Consider the following 13764-nt stretch of genomic DNA (forward strand, 5'->3'; position numbering starts at 1 on the left):
TTACAGCGTGTCAGGTAAATAAGTATTTAGCCAAGTTGTTTCTTAAATTTTAATTGTAAAAAGTGCTGGTTTTACAACCCTGTGGCCTGACACCTGCTATTTACCTCCAAATCAGGTATAGCACATCTATCCTTACCCTGTGTCTTAACCTGCAGGGACTATGAGTAGTGGTTCAGTCTCCCTGTCTATTCAGCACATGGCATCTCTGCAGAAAGAGTGCTAATGCATGTAATGGCGTTTCTGTGAGCTGGAAGTCTGTCCACTCGGAAGTTGACTGTGATCACAAATACATTGCACAGAGGCAACTAATCAGTGGTCATATATTAAGGCATTCACATAACTACTGTTTTGGATCATATTCAAGCCAGAAACCTAAATGTAAAAGGTTCTATGTCTCATGACGTTTCCTGAGCCATCCAGCATGCCTCAGGCTATTTTCTAAACCAATGCAATGTAATTTATACAGCAATGCTGATTTGAGTGTGTAAATATGTATCCAAGGATGTGGAATGCGATAGTTTGTAAAAAAAAAAAAAAAAAAAAAAAAAATTAAGAGAAGTCATTACTGAGCCCAGAAAAATAACACTTTCAATGTTTAATATTTTAGTTTGTTTACTTTCCTTTTCAAAGTAGGACAACCATTTAAACCATATTTTGGACTTGGCAAGGTGAATTTTTAAAATCAGAGATGATTTAGAGTTATGTTAGCAGGGAAAAGGTTTCTAATTGTTTTTTTTTTTTAAGTTGCTTACTAAGGATATGTTGTTAAACGGACAGTTTTGTAGAGTCCTTGTGGCCCTGTATTGGGTTTGGGGTCTTGGGAGCTTATCCTAGCCTGCAGCCTGGCATCATGGCATCAGTGGAGCCATGCTTCCAAGGCCTCTGCACCTGCAGCAGTTGTCCTTCTGAACTCCTTGTAAGGGTTGTCCCAACACAGAAAGGATTAATGGAGAAGGTAGCAGCAGTACTAGGCAGTATTTCCTATTCCATGTAATCTGTGCAGTGGTGTCAGGAGAATGATGTGGCCTTACTCCTGGGCCATGGCCTGCAACATCCCCAGTGTGGTTCTGCCCCCATGTAGATTTCTCTACAGTGTCCGAAAAAGAGAAAATGGTGCCACAGAGGTGACTGATTCTATCTCCTGCACGGAGAAGGTGATATTTACATGCAGACATGCATGGGTCTCTCTGGAAGGACAGTTATTTATTTGGATGAAGATCAAAGAACCAGAGGTCTGGGTATTATTTATATATTTATTAAAAAGTGCAATAAAGAATTAAGTATGATGTAAAGAGGTATGTTTTAAGCCCGTGTTAAAGCTTTAATTTTGTCCAGTGGTTTACTCAGAATATAATACAGTTTCATGCTAAGTTAAATTGTTTTTCAGATAAAATAATTGTGTTTTAGAAATTAAGAGGAATAAAGTACATGGTATTTTGCCTCTGACACTGTTCCTTAACACTTAGCTGCATGAAGTATTCAATCAAAACACACTAACTATAGGCAAGGGACAACATTTTGTAAAGTTTTCCATAGGTCAAATGAATGTAAAAATAGCTTCTGCTATTGCATAATATCTACATAGAATTTTAAGGTGAATTTTCATATTTTTGTTCTGTGTTAAGCTACACATGATCATAATGCATGACCGCTAACATCATTTCATGAATAATAATAAATCTTCCTCATTAATAGATCTATCTTGAAAGGAAGTAGGTAATTTCAGGTATTGGAGTCAAGTATCAGGGGGTAGCCGTGTTAGTCTGTATCTACAAAAACAACAAGGAGTCTGGTGGCACCTTAAAGACTAACAGATTTAGTCTTTTTTTATTTAAGCTATGCATAGCTATGCATCCGAAGAAGTGAGGTTTTTACTCACGAAAGCTTATGCCCAAATAAATCTGTTAGTCTTTAAGGTGCCACCAGACTCCTTGTTGTTTTTGTAGGTATTGGAGGTATCTTTTAGGGCCTGATCCTGCTCCAGCTGAAGTCAAAGACAGAACTTTCATTGACTTCCGTAGGTGGAAAATTGGTCCCAAGCATCACATATGAAGTACTGATGGCATATAACAGCCATTACTGCCAGTGAGTTATGCACACCCAATTCTCCACATGCCAAGGAGAAAGTTTACCCATAAGAATACATCTTTCTTGCTAACACTGAAATGAACTGTTACTTTAGGGAAGAGCTGCTTTTACGCTGTCATTTTCAATAGAGTTAAACAACATGAGGTTTAGTATTGGTCACAGACCAATGATCTGTAAACCAACTCTGCACTGTCACATTGATTTCAACTAAAATATTTTTGAGAAATTTCCACGTATGTAACTCCACGGGGGGGGGGGGGGGAAGAGAATAAGTAATTCAAAATGTTTTGTAGTATGTTAAAGAGGAATGAAGTGGCACGAGCCTACTGTTTATTCTACCCCCTTTTTGCTGTGCTTTTGAAGCTGCTTGTTAATTGTATAATTAAGAAAGAGAAATTAAATCTGTTAGTAGCCTGGTGTGGATTATGTGAAAATGTTCCATGGTGCTGTAATGAACTACAACTGTGTATATAAACCTGATAGATTAGTCATGAGAATGAGTAGTCTGATTACAAACTATTAGTCTGGGATATTGCTGTAATTGAATTAGAATAATTATATATATTCTTTAGAGAGGAATATCATAGTTTCAAGAAAATGCAAAAGGAAGATTTGTCTTCATTCCTGAAGGTAATCCTAACTCAGGCTGCTTACTGTCTATTAATATTAATGAAGAAAAAAGAATTGTGACAGGAAAGCAATGGGAGCCCAGACATTTCTTTAAGCACAAATTTATACACACTGTAGTGTACGCATAAGAAGGAGGAAAAAATCAGGAAATTGCAAATATTTTGTAATAAGCTATTTTCTCTTGCCAGGTTCATTTCATTTTAGTTTCAATAATTTTCCTTTCCTGTCTCTTTCATATTTTCTTTAAGGCCTCATTCGATTACAAGAGCTCATTAAGGCTCCATCGCGGTACAACTTGAGACTAAAAATCCGTCAGTTACCAGCTGACACAAAGGATGCCAAGCCTTTACTAAAGGAGATGAAAAGAGGCAAGGAGTTCCATGTGATCTTTGACTGCAGTCATGAAATGGCAGCAGGCATTTTAAAACAGGTAATCACTACATCACTTCAGATGGCCTAGTATATTTCCTAATAAATCACAGGAACACGTAGTCTCAACTGATTTTAAAATTGTGTGTCAATTTTACTGAGCTCTTTCTACTGGAAAATCAACCAAGTCCTCCTGAGCTAATGTTATCTGAGATTATAATGATAGGCATTTTTCTTTTATTTGGTTGGGATGGAGCAAGAGCTTTATTTACAAGTCTCTGGAGGCAAATGTTACCTGGAAAAATCTTTTATATTATCTTATAATGATGAATGTCCTGTTGGTTCTACACTCATAGACTGGCACTCTGAACAGAAAGCTAATTTAGAATGTTTGTTTAGTGTTATTCTGCACAATGAACAATTTTGATTTAGACTTCTAATTTTAGTATATTCCATAATCAAATGAATAGGATTCCAATAGTGTGTTTCAATAATAGAAAACTCAACCTTGCATTGATTTGACAAACCACTTGAGTATGTTTGTAAATTAAATCTCTCTTTTCCTTACCAGATGAGCACACTAATATGTTCCGCTGAGAAAATTACTCATACTGTCAGTTCCCTTGGGTATTTTCTTAGGGGCCAAATTCTCTCTGCCTTTCTGCCATGAGTGCAGAGGACTCTGAACATAGTCAAACTGCTGCATTTCCATTGTGTGCAGGTGGGAAGGCTAGGAGCATATGGCAGAATTCACAAGAGCTTGCTCAAACTTTCTGCACCAGCTGTATGCTACACAGTTGTACTCCACTGGGATCCTCCAACTTCTTTAGGGAGAGGGCCAGGGAAATGGGTACTAGTTATCCTCCTTCCCTATCTAAGGTGATGCAGCACTGAGGTTGCAGTAGTGGTCTCTGAGTAGCTCCATTGCTGCTCTGTAGTTTTGGTGAATGAGGATTCCCAATCCACATAGGCACTCCTTAGCTGTACCCAGTGGTGAGGTTTCACCACTTAACAAGAAAATGAGGTAATGCTTATAATTTGATCATATTAATGAGCTTGAAGTTAAAAACTGGAATTGGAAAAAAACAGCTGAAACAAAAAGAAAAATCCTACACTATTAATTCACAGTTTTCAATAGCAACTTTAATTCACATTTATTTTTACCTCATCTACGTTAATAAAAAGTAGAACTGGTTAGGAATTTCCCTACATAATATTTGTGTGTCGAAAAATGCCAATTTGTCAAACTCGACATACAAGGGTAAAGGGTCAGTTTAGAAGTATCTTCTTATCTGAAAAATATTGGAAAAATAGTTTTTAATTTGTTGAAATGTCCCATTTTGACACTTTTAAAATGACGGGGTTTGAGTTTTGGTTTAAAATGACTTTTCAGAATTATAGTTAACACACACATACACTAAAAATAAAATAAAATGTCAGAATAGAAATGAAATATTTTGAAATTATCCATATGAAAGGTTTCAGTTAACCTGACCCACAATTATTTTTGGATGATTGGTTCATGAAAATTTTCAATTTTTGACTTTTTGTCACAATTTGGGAATGGAAAAAAAATTGAAACCTTGAAAATGCCTGTGGGATACAAAAACTATTTCCCACCCTCCTCTAATAAAAATACATGCATTTGTCTGGAAAGAAAATAAAAATTAATCAAGGGTAGGTTTTTGTAATCAGCTAATTATAACTACCGTATCTCATATTTTACGGAAATGTGGTATAGCATGTTAATGAATCGATACTATATGCTAGAAAAACCCATGCACATACAGATCTTTCTTTATTCTGACTTCATTCAAATGCCTTTTATGATTCTCAGTAATGTGGCACTTTGTTCTACTATTGAAAGAAACACTTTTGCCCTTATTTTCTTCTATGTGCAAGCCACTCTCATATTGGCGGTCTAGCTAAAATCATGTTTAATTATTCACAGACCACAAAGATTTAAGTGGAAAATATATATTAATGCTAGTTGAAAGCCAATAACTTTAACAATAAATCCATCAAATTGCATTATTGATGATGCTCCTGATAGTTCCTACGTGAAAAGCAAACTGGACTTTTCACAGTATCCTGCATCAGCAAAAATATATGTGTGCTAGAGGGGAATAAGGGAAAAAAAAGAAACAAAACAAAAAAGAAAACAAAAAAAAATCTGGCCTGTACATTTTATGAGGTGTATCTTCATTCTATCCCCTGTCTTCTCACTAACTTATTAGAGGAGAGGATTTATCAAACATAAGATTCCCATTCCAAACTATTTTAACCAAATTTAAACAGTGTAAGCAAGCTACCGAGAGTGTGACTCTGCTCAGAATATGCAGTAGGAATTATTTTATAAGAATTCAGGTTTTACATTTAAAAGTTTGCTACTTTTTAGAGTTTTTCATTCGCCTCACTTTTGACAATTAAGGAGAAAGGCAGCTAAAGCCATTAATTTCGTGCACTGCTGATCCTTTAAACAGCTGACCTTAGTATTTTGCCAAGAGTGAGGCTCTGCTCTGAAAATTGACTCTGTAAAAATGGCATTGTGGGTTTGCATGTTTACTGTCTCTTGGTGACTCCTTGCCAAATGCGTTCTGGTTACATGTAAACACACATACACACATACATGTTTTTTAAAAGATGCTCTTGCTAAATGCCAGCCAAGCAATATCATTTTCCACTGTGACATTCAAGGTGGGTTTTCAGGCCAGTGGCAGGCAAGAAGGTGGTAGGGGAGACCATTTCTTCTTATTGTCTCCCCTGTAGCTCTCAGAGCCCTCAGAAGCCACATCCTTTCTGTGAGCAGGAAGTTCTTCTCAGCAGCTGCTCAGAAGTGGTCCCATTGGCTGATGCAGGGGGATAGAAGAGAGAGTAGTTCTGGCTGCTCCCCTGCTGGGAAATGAGCACCACAGGCACCCTGCAACAGGGAATAAATAGGATTTCTATTGACTTTGCCTGCACTTGGGCAGGTAGCACCTTCTTCCCTCCCAACACACAACCACATTGCCTGGCATTGGGGAGGAAGGAGATTGGTCCTAAGCTTAAGCCTTTGTGGGGCAGAGACATTAGAGCCTGCATATAAACTGGATGTGGCAGGGGTGCTGGAACAATTTGTATAGTGGGGGTGCAGAGAGCCATTGGATCAAACAGTACACCCTGTATATAATGGAAACCACTTCAAGACAGGGGGTGCTGCAGCACCCCTTGTACTCCTAGTTCTAGCACTTTGTGAACATAGGTTCATTTTTTCCCTTGGGAGGAGAGGTTGAAAGGGAGGTCAATTGTTTGGGCTATATAATGGATTCAAAAGTCTGGGGAGGTAGGGAGTTTATACTAAGGCCAAGAAAAGAACTGTGGACGGATTTGGACAGTGAAGGGATTGAGAGTGGAGGTGGGGAAGAGGATGGATAGGAAAATAAATGAAAGGACCATGGGGCTAGAGAATGAGAAATAAATACAAAGAGGCATATGGAAGCCCCAACATGGTGAAAAAGAATGAAAAAGGTGAAGGAAACTTTGTGAAAGAAATTGGAATACAGAGAAAGGAGTAGGAGCAGGGAGACAATGTGGAGATGGAGTGAACAGAATGGAGGAGAATAAACAAGAGAGCCAGCGGAAATAGTGTAGCATGGAGGCGGTGAGGAAAGAAAACTCTGAGCGAGGGCTTGTGGAAGATGAGGGGAGAAAGAAGTGCACTCATAGGAGGAAAAGTGAGGAAGACAGAAAACTGGGAAGGGAGAGAGTTAGTGTCTCCCTTCCCCCATGTCCTCCGTACCTGGAAGACATGGGGGCCAGAGACAGAAGATAGTGAAGTGAAGAAAGAAGATTAAAAAAAAAAAAAAGAGTGAGAGAGAGACAACATGGCAAAAAATATAAAACATGATGTGTAGGACACTTTTCTGTGAGGAATTTGAAAACTGCAAGACCTGATTGTGGGCAGGGCATCTAATGGCTTTATATTACATACAGGAAAGAAGGCAACCTGGCTTTATGTTTAAAAAAATGAACCATTATCAAAACATATAAATCAGTGCTGACACTGTTTTAGTTTCAGTGTTTGTGTGAGTGTGTTGTTGATGGGAATGATATGCGTATTTTTGGAGCCCAGGGCTTTTGGTATTTTAACACAATATAACTTGCCACTGGTGAATTATACTTGAATTCTAAATAAATTGTGGGTAGACAATCTTTTGTGTATTTAGTTTATTTTTTGGCCTACATTTCTTGTCTAAAATCTTCTAAAATCCAGGAAATAACATCTGATATGTCACAATTTCCCAGGATACTGAATCCCCGTTCAAACTTGTAGACTCCTACCTTTCCCACCCCCATAACTACAGTCTTGTTGTGTCTTGCCTTCTCATGCAGCGTCACAAGCAGCAAAGCTTCTGGAGGACAAACTAGGATCTCACTTATATATCTACAAATTTAATTGTTTCCAAATTCTGTTCACAGTGACTCCTGTGTAGTCCTCTTGCCATCAGTGGGTTCGAACAAAAAGAAACAGAATCCAAATTCTTCTCCCATAGCTATGTTATCTTTTTAGTGTTAAAAAAGTAACTAAAAGTTTTAGTTACTAAAATGATTGGCTATAAATCTTAATATACAAAGGAGGCTGTTGTGCAGAGTGCTTTTCGGATTGGAACTGCCCTTTAAGATAGAAGAATAATGAATTAGAATGAGGAGAGAGCCCCAACCCACTGCTTTAAAACTGTATTTAAGAATTCTTGCCCTTATTTTGCTAACAAAAATATATAAGAAATTGAAAATACACAACTGAGCTGAAATTATTCGGTGTTGCGCTTTTAGGAAGGCAGGAAGACATACTTGTGAGTTTTCTGTACTTTTTGAATAATGGTACCAATATTTGATGTGCTCCATTAATGCTAAAGAAATATGGTAAAAGTGCCCAAAGTTGGATCTGTTGATCTATCTGTCTGTGTATCAATCAACATCCTACTTATTTTGCTAACTCTAGTTTTTAATTGAGTAATATTGTTAATCAAAGTAGAATTGTGTTTCTCATTAGGTTATTATTTAGTGGAGACATTATAAATACAATGAAGTAAAATATTCTTAGTTCAGATTTTGTGTGGCAAGTTAATGCTCCCATTAATATGTAGAACTATAAGCCTCTTTCACAATTACAGCTCTAAACATTATAGTAATAATCTTTCTATCAGAAGATCTGGTTCATAAATTCCTTTAATAGTCTGTAATCTGTTCTAACTATTAAGAAATGATTTGCTTGACCTAATTTTAGTACAATTCCTACCTTATAGTCTGTTCCCAATAGTGTTCCACTTTTGCTTTTTAATTTGTTGTAAAGGTGCAATTAAAAATGTTATGTGACCTCGGAAATATTAATCTTTTGTTTATTTTTTTAGGCTTTAGCTATGGGAATGATGACAGAATACTATCATTATATCTTTACCACATTGGTAAGTAGCTTATAAAAAACATGCTAATGACATCGAACAAAGGCCTTAGCCATCTTAATTACATTACTTGACAATGTGAAAGAGGTCTCTCAGGAATGGTATATGAGTATGGGATGTTTTCTCGATCAAGTTTTGTTATGTCCAATGAAAACTCATGAGGATATATTAATTAATGTTCAACATTGTACACTGATAACTGATAGACCTGAGAAAATTATTTTGTAGCATTAGAGATGTTAATTTTTGTGTAGAGCTGAGAGCATAATCAATCCACAATTAATAATTATTCTATGAGTCTTGTCCTTTTTCTCCTTACTGTTTTTTCCATGAACATGTTGTAAAATTCTCAAATATGTTCATTATTCCAAGTGAGTTATTAATTCCTTCAGCAAACAATTCTTGGTCCACAGATGAGTCCTAAATAATTCATTGTGAATAATTGCAACCCACAATTTAAAATTTCCTGTGTGGCATTGTTTCTTTTCCTTTATGTAAATGCTAACTCGGCAGGAATGGAGAGTTCTGGAATTAAATATGCAACACAAAAATCAACTTTGATGAATATTGGAGCATTCATGCTGAAAATTTGGTGCTAAACTCAAGAACTGGAAAAGCTGAATCTAAATATGCTTTCAAATTTAAACAAATATCCATGTGACAATTTTTTTCACAATTCACTCTGCTCTACTCTCAAGCAATGTGTTTTTGCATTACTTCTGAGCTATATATGAGAAGGCTATCAGAGAAGAATTTAGAAGTTTTTAAAATTCCACCTTGAGAAATGAGAAAACATTAGGAAAATTCAAATTATATACATTCTTTTATTTTACTCCTATTATGGCTCAAATGGGCACAGTTAGTCCTCAGTTCAGCAAGGGTCTACGTAATGTGTTTAAAGTGAGGCATGTGCTCAAGTACCTTGCTGAAATGAGACCTGTATGTGGACTCAATGAACAGTCATCACTGAATCACAGTATAGAGATTGCAAAACATGGAAAACAGCAGCACTGGAACAGTCTGAGTACTGGCCTTTAATGAAATAATTCTTAAAGATGAACCTCATTAGGTTACTAAAAGCAGAGAAGATCTTGCATAACCATAACTTTTCTTTGGAAAAGTAAATGATAGAATGCTTAGGGCCTTTGTGGAACTCAGAGATGCTGGAATTGCACACAGTTTATAATTCACCTTGTCAGAGCTCTCAGACTGACCAAATGATTCCAGATTTCTCAGTTTTAATTTTGTATATTGTATTTTCATTTGTTTCATTGGTGAGAATTGCTGGTTTGAGTGACTTGAGCTTTCTATCTCATTGTAGTTGGTTCTTTGCTTTATATTTTAGAATGGACTTTTTACTAAATTTTAAAATCAGGATTTTGCTGAAATTAAATATTTCCATTTGCTTCTTGGAACACTAGTTTCTTTAGATTAGTGAAGGACCAGCTTGAATCAGTGAGAGCAAAGGATAATTTGGCATACACCAGCAGATGATGGATTTTGATGCTGCAATAGAGCTCTGTAACTTGCAACAGAGTTTCAGCTGCTTTGATTTATTAATTGCTTCTTACATGACACAGTGAAAGTCCTGTCAAATAAATTTTCCAATCACAGCATTTAAAGCAGTCTTCAGAACTGTATTCTCCAGTGATTGATTCAGGGGCCTAATGCACTAGCTCATTAATACACTGAGCTGTTGTGTATATTTATTATACTTTTGTATAAACATGAATGTGTTTGGATTAAATAATTCGTTATGAGGTCGGGGGATTTTTGTGCAGATGTTTGAAAGCATCTGAAATTTGAAGGGAAAGAAATCCTGTAAGTGTACAGCATTACTGCAACATAGTTCTCATTACTTTTAGCTATTCTGTTAAAATGTACAATGTCTTTAGAATAAGGACAAAAGTATGGAAATTTATAAATAGATGTCAAACTGCAGGCACACTCTGAATTCCTACATATCCAGCACTTAATTTGTGATGAAAGAGGTTCTGGGGCTCAAGCAATTAGGTGCTGAACCTCAAGCAATTTTTTTATATTCATAACTGATGCAGCAAGCCCACAGGTGCTGGGGCTATGAACTGCCAAACCAAGAGATGCTGTGGCTCAGCTCAGGTAAGCCTTGGCACAAATTAAGTACTCTACATATCCTATACATTGTATATGAAAAATAATACCATAAGCCCTAATTGGAATCTGGAAATCTTTGAGATTAGGTGTGAGTTCTAACGTTAACAATGAGCAATTCATCATATACTGCTTTCCTGGTTATTGCTCTCCTGTCTCTTCAGTGGTTAAATGAATGCATTCTGATAAATATCAGCCCTAACATTATAATTTCAGAGAAAACTAGAATATATTAAATGGGCAATGAAGGCCAAACACCGTAGGTTGAAATGTATGGAGGATGCAGTGTTTGTCAAAACATAATATGGCGCAGGACTGCTAAATAAGGGTCTGTATCACCTTCGCTAAACACATTACTAAGGAAATCAGAAAAAAGAACAGTCTTGGTGAAGCCTACTATGTAGTATTGAAGCACTTTCTGCCTGTTGACTCTGCTTACTGAGTCATAAAAGTTATATTTTTCATGAACTTCATATTTAAGTCCCAATTCTGCATCAGGATTCCCTAGCGAAGATCTCTGGACACCCCAGAGGTACTGAGGTCTGCACTGGAGGATCACAGTGAAGGACTGGGATCTTGAAATCACTTTTGTTCCATCTGAAATTTTTAATTATTTTTCTTTTTTTTAACCTTATTTCCCCCCCTAAAGATATGACTTTTTTTTCTTTTAGAAAATATCTTAATTAAAATGTTGTAATACTATAGAGAAATGAATAGCTCAGATTAATTAAAGATATTTATGTGTTCTGCAGAACAGGAAAATATTGTATTCAGTGATAGATCGGTATGAAAGATGTATAAAAGACAGAATATGCAAAAAGTTACTTGGGGATATGCATTGTTCTACAACATCCAACTGAAAATGTCTTAATTTAATAATGAGCTTTAACATTTATTCTGTTTTTGAGACAATGGAGACTAATTCTCTACAAGGTGTTCTGTAGCTCATTAAGGTAAAATAATGTTACAGATAGAGCAAGATAAAAACTGGAAGAGTGGATAATGCTTAGCAGAGAGAAATAGTCTGAGGAAAGTGCAGGGAATCTGCCATTTTATTTTATTCTGTCATTTAAATTCAGTATCTGAACTATAGAAAAAAGGATTATTAAATTAGCAAATAATATTCAAGTTTGATTAAGTTTTATGGAGTATTTGTAACTAGAAATTTCAGCTGCTGGGCTTAATTTTTTCCTAATGTGATTTGTTTATGACTGTGGGATATGTTCTTTCCTCTGTACATACAGGGAACTCCCACTAGCATCAGTTGGAGTTATGTGTGTATAAGATCATGGCACATTACAGTGCTTATCTCCATGGAGGTGGTTAAAACCTGAATTAAGAAATGACATATATAAAGCACTTATGTGACAAACATCTCTTTCAGGACCTTTTTGCTCTTGATGTGGAACCTTACCGGTATAGTGGTGTTAACATGACTGGATTCAGAATCTTAAACACAGAGAACAGCCAGGTGGCCTCCATCATTGAAAAGTGGTCCATGGAACGATTGCAAGCGCCTCCTAAACCTGATTCAGGTTTGCTGGATGGATTTATGACGGTATGAATACCAATTTATAGATTAGTTTGTGCATGCCTGTCTAATTACAAAACCCTTAAAATTGCAACCTGCAATCCAGTCACTCCGTTGTTCTAAAGTTATGGGACCAAATTTCATTTTAATTATTGCCCATAGATCAATAGTTGCATTCACAATTGATAGACTAAAAATGTGACTTAGTACTGGACAGCCATACTAATTTTACCTCAAACAAAATACTATATTTATATTTACTTGCAACCTAATATCTAAAAAGTGACTGTTATTTTTGCTTCTTTTTGTATCTTTTGAACTATGTTCTTTACTTACTTTCATTTAAAGGGGGAGATATTCTAGATTATGCTAATTCCAGAGCCATTTTGTCATAGCACAGAGAAATATTTGTCTGGTGTTACAATGGATTTCTTTAAAATGGATTATGTAATTTAACACCAAAATTTCTCCTTTATAATAAAAAAAATACTTTGTTTTCTCAAGTCAAGTTAACATATCACTAAATAAGAAAGTGTTTGGGCCTATTTTAGAAATCTCTTGCCCTATAGATTTCTGATTATTGGAAATCATTGGATAAATCCAATAATAGCATTCCTAGGATATGTTAATACTTTACACAGGAAGTGCCCTTCCTCCAATGATCTCCATGTGTTTATAAACATTATTTATTCTTCACACTGTCCTTGTGTGGTAATTATTATTATATCTATCTGAGAGATGGGCAAAGTGAGGCTGAAATTAACACCCATGTTTTCAAATGTATGAGCAGCACCGATGCATACTGAAGAGTTACACACTCATATTTAAGCAGAGCCCACAGAATATATAGCATGTGGGATTGCCCAATAGGGAATGTTAAGGAGGAAGTTTGATTCCTTGTTCGAAATGGCCTTGTATATTTGCATATGCATAGTAATGTTTTCGAATATAATCATTTATGGTTTAATAGTAGGTATTCATTGATCTGGCATGTAGGATAACATCATTTATTTTGTAAAAAAGAAATATTATGAATGATATCTTGGCCCCCATTGAAGTCCTTGGGCGTCTTGCCATTAACTTCAGTGGGGCCTATGTGATTTTTCCTTATGTTTATAAAAATATTATCCACATATTATGTTCTTGTCCAGAGCCACACATACTGATGGTGCTCTAAAATTAACAATAGTGGTATTTAGAGATGTTTTTAAAAATATGTAATATTTAAAGGTACCATTAAAGTTAATTACATCATAAAGGTTTTTATAATAAGTGTATTAAACTCCATGCACTGTAATTACTCATTCAGAAGTTTTGCTAGAAGTCTATGGAAACTGTAGAACTGATTATCTTACCCCAATTTTAGATCAGTGTTACTCCATTAGCATAAATTAACTTACACCTGACTTACATTGATGTGAGTGAGGTCAGCTCAGGCTTTATTGTTATAAGGTACCCATCCAAAGTATAGAGCTTTTATGAGAGATGTCTCTTCACTAATCCAATAGGAAACATTTAACATACTGTGGCTTTTCCCCAACAACAGTATTGAGCAATTGTCCCATCTAGGTCAAC

At 35.9% G+C, this 13764-nt stretch overlaps 1 protein-coding gene across 12 annotated transcripts in view; it reads left to right on the forward strand.

Annotated features, from left to right (window-relative positions):
• GRIK2 (glutamate ionotropic receptor kainate type subunit 2) overlaps positions 1 to 13764 on the forward strand; it is a 584958-nt gene that overhangs the window by 214724 nt on the left and 356470 nt on the right. For all 12 annotated transcript variants that reach the window (XR_010599561.1, XM_042857646.2, XM_042857649.2 and 9 more), the window contains 3 exons: positions 2967 to 3148; positions 8478 to 8531; positions 12043 to 12216. Coding sequence is in view for 11 of the 12 variants with exons in the window: in XM_042857646.2 (XP_042713580.1) it covers positions 2967 to 3148; positions 8478 to 8531; positions 12043 to 12216 (410 nt within the window). In the remaining variant the exon portion in view is untranslated. The remainder of the gene's footprint in view (positions 1 to 2966; positions 3149 to 8477; positions 8532 to 12042; positions 12217 to 13764) is intronic.

This window comes from Chrysemys picta, chromosome 3 (assembly GCF_011386835.1).
Source record: "Chrysemys picta bellii isolate R12L10 chromosome 3, ASM1138683v2, whole genome shotgun sequence".
NCBI classification, from domain to species: Eukaryota; Metazoa; Chordata; order Testudines; family Emydidae; genus Chrysemys; species Chrysemys picta.